Here is a 6366-nt window from a genome sequence, read left to right on the forward strand (position 1 = left end):
CTTGTGTTTTAGAAATGTGCTATATGTATACATTCTGGAACAGGAAAAAAGAACTGTGTGAAAACATACAGGTACATTTAGAGAAATCCTATAAACTCAAATAATATAATAGAAATTACTCTACACCACTAAAGCATCACATACCATTTATACATAGGTTTACCAGCTATTTATTTATTTATTGAAACTAAAAAATTAGAATGTCATTGTTTAATAAAATAATAAATATTTATAAAATATTTAACACATGAGTTGCATTATTAAATGAAGCAAATCAGAAACATGTATGTTTTAGTTTTCTTGTGACTTGTTTTTTCCCAATCAGTTCAGTAATGCATTGAGGATATTTGTGGATGGGGATAAAAATAGGCCTTGGAAATAATATCAGAGTCTGTTTATCATCTTTATCATATCAAACATCTGTTGTGTAAATGTATATTTGTATTCTTCTTCTTCCTGGCTTTTTAATAAGAATGTCTCCTTCATATTTACAGGTGCCTAAATCCAGAGTGAACAAATGCACAATGCAATTTTTGGAAAGTAGATGATAGTAAAATATTGTGGTTATGATCTGGTTTATTTTTACCCACCTATTTATTTATTTCAACTACAAATGATTGGGCTACATATAACATGATTGTTTAATAAATTAATCATTTGTTTGTTTCCTTTGTCAAATAATATTGAAACGATTACATGATACAATGTAATTATTTAGTAAACGTGTGTGTTTGTTTGAGATTAAATTGAGTTTATTTTCACATATATTTATTCGTATCTTCAAACTATTTATTTCAGACTTGTGCATGTTACAATTTAAAAACATTTATAGCCAATAGACTGTGGTGGTCCAGGCATGTCCGCCCACATGTTAACACCTCCATCAATTATGTAAAAGAGACATTAATGAGGAACGTCCATACATCCTCAATGGCCGATGTGCTTCATATATAGGCCACAAACTACACAACAGACCCTCACCATCGCTTCAGCTCTTCTCAGAGATGCAGAGAGAGCATCCAGACATGCTGGTCAGGAGAAAATACAAGAAATACTCCAAACAGAAAATGACCTACCTGGGTCTGATCGCTTATGTCATTCAAAACGCACCTCAGAAGAAATTAATGTTTCACGAGGTAAGTTTACATTTAATGCATTCAGTCACCCTGTTGAAAAAACAGCATATGCTGGTTAGGTATGTTTTGATGCTGGGATGCTGGTTTAAGCTGGTCCTTTGCTGGTTTATGCTGGTCCTTTGCTGGTTTATGCTGGTCCTTTGCTGGTTTATGCTGGTCCTTTGCGGGTTTATGCTGGTCATTTGCTGGTTTATGCTAGTCATTTGCTGGTTTATGCTGGTCATTTGCTTGGTTATGCTGGTTTATGCTGGTCCTTTGCTGGTTTATGCTGGTCCTTTGCGGGTTTATGCTGGTCATTTGCTGGTTTATGCTAGTCATTTGCTGGTTTATGCTGGTCATTTGCTTGGTTATGCTGGTTTATGCTGGTCCTTTGCTGGTTTATGCTGGTCCTTTGCGGGTTTATGCTGGTCATTTGCTGGTTTATGCTAGTCATTTGCTGGTTTATGCTGGTCATTTGCTTGGTTATGCTGGTTTATGCTGGTCCTTTGCTGGTTTATGCTGGTCCTTTGCGGGTTTATGCTGGTCATTTGCTGGTTTATGCTAGTCATTTGCTGGTTTATGCTGGTCATTTGCTTGGTTATGCTGGTTTATGCTGGTCCTTTGCTGGTTTATGCTGGTCCTTTGCGGGTTTATGCTGGTCATTTGCTGGTTTATGCTAGTCATTTGCTGGTTTATGCTGGTCATTTGCTTGGTTATGCTGGTTTATGCTGGTCCTTTGCTGGTTTATGCTGGTCCTTTTGCTGGTTTCTGCTGGTCCTTTGCTGGTTTATGCTGGTCATTTTGCTGGTTTATACTGGTCCTTTGCCAGCACATGACCAGCATAAACCAGCAAAGGACCAGCTTAAACCAGCATCCCAGCATCAAAACATACCTAACCAGCATATACTGGTTTTATCAACAGGGCAGGGCCTACTATATTTTTGGCGGAGTTATTGTTTCCTGTTTTTTCTAATTGGATGCAAACATTTATTTAACATTAATGTATTTCATCATGTTTTAAATAAAGCAATTACAGAAACATGTAGTCTAGGCTATTTCAATATTTTGGTTTGACTGTAACTTTGTTTCCCCCATCAGTTAATGAATGCGGTGACGATATTTGTGGATGGCGACAGAAAAGGCCTTGAAAATAATATCAGAGTCTGTTTATCAGCAAACAACTGTTTTGTAAAGGTACGTAATTCTTCTTCCTCGTCTTCGTGTTGTTATTAATAGCTACTTTTATAATGATGTTTTGCCTTCATATTTACAGGTGCCTATAAATCCAGAGTGTCCAAATGCGAAACGCAACTTTTGGAAAGTGGATGATAGTAAAATCACTCCAAAGATACTGAGGCGACACTTCAGTGGTTTGCGCAATGTTTTCCCTGACTTCTGTGAAAGCATGGAAATTCCCTCTGTGAAGAATGCAACGGATAACAAGTCGACCTTCAAACGCCCTGAGGCAGAAAAGAAGTTTACCAGCCCGTTTTCCATAGAGTCACTTTTGCAGCGGGAAAGCAGCGCGCCCGTGAGGCACAGACCGGTACTTTGTGCAACAAGGAGCCTGGAAAACTCGTTTGTGGGCCTCGCAAATGGAGACCGCGGTTTGGCGTGCAAGAGGAAAACATGGGACTGGCCCAATCAGACTGATTTCAGTGGATCATTTTCACACTTTTCTTTTCCTACTTACAGTTTGGGCCAAATGAATGATGGATGCAGTACCTCCGGTGGACCCTCCAAGAGGATGCACTCAGTCTCTGAACTGTCCTATTGTACAGCACCTGAGAGCATTAGGCAGTTCACCTCAAATGCTGTGTCCTGGGCCTACATGTAAAACGGCACTTAACATACACATACTTTTCTTAGTGTATATATTTCTATACATCTTACTGATTTCCTCGGCATTGTTGAAAATATCTGACAACTGCTTATTTGCCAAATAAATCACGATGTGTGGGTGAGCAGATTACATGTTGTTGTTGTTGTTTTAAAGTATAGGCATTTATGGTTCAGGATAAAATTAAAACCCAATAATTTATTCCATTCAGACACAAAGTCAAGATGATTCAAATAAAATTTATTGACCTCCAGCTTCCAGCAGTCAATATGCATGCAGATACAGGCTTCAGTCAAAATGAGATTTTTTTTTTCAAAGTTTCCCAACCTTTTCTTACAAAACCGCGTGCACCTTAAATAATTAGTTCTGTAGCATACAAACCACAAAAATACCAGTTTTACATTATCAAATACTGCACATAGAAAACATTTACAAAGCACAAGTATAAAATTACAGCTTCCCCATACAGCTCTTTACCATTGTGTTATTCCTAAACAGCAGCGCACTGTCAGCTCAAATCATTTTCAAAACATTTTGAGGGCCACTCTTACTCTGATAAATCTTTGATCGTGCTCTCTCAAAGTGCAAGACTTGATTGGGTTACATATAGTGGATGCAACTGGGCATCGTTTTCAAAGTAGCTACGTTTCTCGTGAAAGTTGAAAACCTCTGTCTGTGAAGGTGAGCATGTTCCAACAGTGTCTTGTGCTGTTCACAATGTCATGAATAATATGAATGGCTGATTTATGGCAACAACAAAAGAGCTGCTAACAGCTTTGCTACATGGACGAGAAAACAGACTACAAATGACCGTCTTTACATATGTGAAATAAATAAATTGCCAATGACAGTCTTTTAAGTCCATCCCAAAAGTACAATAAATTCAAGGTTGTAATCATATAATATGAATGAAATAAAAATACATATTTTCTTTTATTCAATGTCTTCGTTAAGTGTGATCACAAAAAAAATAGAACCTAAATTTAATACACCGCGTGGCTCTTTGAAAAAATAAACACAGACATGCTGCAAAGAAAATGCAATGCTTACTTTCTCCAGATCATTTTACAAATCTCAATGAAGTAAATGTAAATGACTAAAACAGGCATGCACCGAATGTTACATTTGACCTATAGGCACAACTGATATCAATCTTAGTTTTTCAGCAAAACTGAATGCTCAAATCAACATGACAGCAGACAGATTGATTTAGATACCAGGGATGTTGTGCTCATGTAAGCCTTTAAACATCAACACATACCGGGTAAAGATGTTCTGTCACTCAGACACTGTAAAACAAATATGTTTTATAGTACAACAAGATGAAATATTTAATACGCACATTCAAGTAATAAACAAGCCATCGCCTTTCATCCAACAAACCACTCTGTAAGATAATTCATTTTACAGAAATAAGATAAAAGTCTTTATATTTGTTCACAAACGTAACAAAAACAGTATTAGGGGTTCATAAAAAAAAGACTTGACAAGGGTTTAAAGGAACAGTTCATCCACAAATGAAAATGTACTCACCTTCAGGCCATCAAAGATGTAGATGAGTTTGTTTCTTCATCAGATTTGTAGAAATGTAGCATTACATCACAAACACCAATGGATCCTCTGCAGTGAATGGGTGCCGTCAGAATGAGAGTCCAAACAGTTGATAAAAACATCACAATAATCCACAATTAATCCACACCACTCCAGATCAACAGTTAACATCTTGTGAAGTGCTGTGTGTTATTAGAAATCATTTTATCTACATTCACTGCAGAGGATCCACTGGTGAGCAAGTGATGTGTTGCTAAATTTCTCCAAATCTGTTCACATGAAAAAACAAACTCATCTACATCTTGGATGGCCTGGGCTGAGTGCAATTTTCATTTTGGGTGAACTATTCCTTTAAATGGCCCAGATAGACGTAAAGGGATTACATTCCTATTTGAAATTAAAGCAATCTCTCAACATTTCTATAATTTATATACATCATACAGTACCTGACGAAGCGAAATCTCATAAAATGAATGATCAAATTCATGCATCATTCTCAGTTTTACAATCTACTGTCCATTTCTGAATGCAAATAAAAAAGTAAGCATGAATACCAGGTTGACCACTTCCAACTGTTTCCACACAGAAATGCTCTTTCAGGTTTATTCAGCTTACATCATGACATCACATTGATATTGATCTGTATTCAGTGTATTAAGATCATTCCCCAGTCAGGCTGGTGTCACCTACTTACACTCACACATAAACTGCGCATGCCATAAAACTGCCAAAAAAAAAAAAGACTCTTCTGACTTCACCATGTATAAACTAAAAAGCATGAAGTGGTCTCGCATATAAAAGCATGAAGTAGTTCAACAACGAGCATTTAAACGAACCAGATGCCAGCCACTTTTTCGGGCTTTTTCAGCCAATCTTATTCAGAAGTTACAATATTATACTCAAAGATTTGTACAGATTTTCAGCACATCACAGAAGCATTTGACAGCTGGTTCTGATTACTGTCAGAACAAAACAGATCTGATCGTTCTCATTCCATGTTAAAATATCAAAACGCATCCAAACCACAGAAATCTGGAAGCGGCAAATCTAGATTTGTTTTTTTGTCAATGTTGCATTTGCTTTAGCTATGGACTGCAACAAACTACATCCATCCACTACACCTGAAAAAATAGAGCAGTACAGTACTAATATTCATGCATTCACTCTTTTCATTTTGCAAAAATGCAAGACCAGTTAGATTTTGTAACTACTTCATTGTACAGTAAAGGGACACTTATATTTTCCCAAATTCCCAAGTACGTAAAATCACATAGAAAAAATATCAATATCTAATAGTCATTTCATATGTGTTTACCAAGGACAAACATTCAGCTGCAAATACAATTTGTTTTCAGTACAGTAATACAATTTCATCTTAAGTTAGAATTAAGAAATCATTTTTTGTTCCTAATTTAATGTACAGACATTGGTCTGTTAGTGGAAAAGAGAAAGGTGCAACACAATCAAACCTGTGCAAATACAAAAGAAGCAAGACGTGTATGTGAAAGATAGCAGAGACTCATTTTGACGGGCTGGAAAGTAAAATATTCTAAACATGTCAAATCTGTGATGATTGGCATGGTTACAATATAATAATTTACCATTTCAGAGGAAAATAAGAAAGTGTAAAGTCCCATTTTTTGGTCCGACTTATACTTTTGGCCTTACAGAAACAATTAAAATGCAAATATATTTAGTGTGCATGAAATGTGTCTTCTGATTCAGCAGTTTTTGTAATTATGCACAAAATAAAACTTGCAAATATCCTTAAAGATTCTTTATGAAGCAAAAACATCTACATGAACAGAGAAAAGATTTTACATTTTTAAATTGTAATTGAAATTTTTCTCAGGATTTAAA

The 6366-nt window shown here is 36.1% G+C and overlaps 1 protein-coding gene across 1 annotated transcript; it reads left to right on the forward strand.

The window, feature by feature from the left end:
• The first annotated feature begins 981 nt into the window (after positions 1–981).
• Positions 982–2952, forward strand: LOC107571457 (forkhead box protein H1-like). The gene is made up of 3 exons (XM_016257780.1): positions 982–1136; positions 2214–2309; positions 2389–2952. Exons 1-3 carry the CDS (start codon positions 1005–1007, stop codon positions 2950–2952), a joined length of 792 nt encoding a protein of 263 aa, XP_016113266.1. The 5' UTR covers positions 982–1004.
• The last annotated feature ends 3414 nt before the right edge of the window (positions 2953–6366 follow it).

This window comes from Sinocyclocheilus grahami, unplaced genomic scaffold (genome assembly GCF_001515645.1).
Source record: "Sinocyclocheilus grahami isolate Dianchi unplaced genomic scaffold, SAMN03320097.WGS_v1.1 scaffold1597.1, whole genome shotgun sequence".
Taxonomy (NCBI): Eukaryota; Metazoa; Chordata; class Actinopteri; order Cypriniformes; family Cyprinidae; genus Sinocyclocheilus; species Sinocyclocheilus grahami.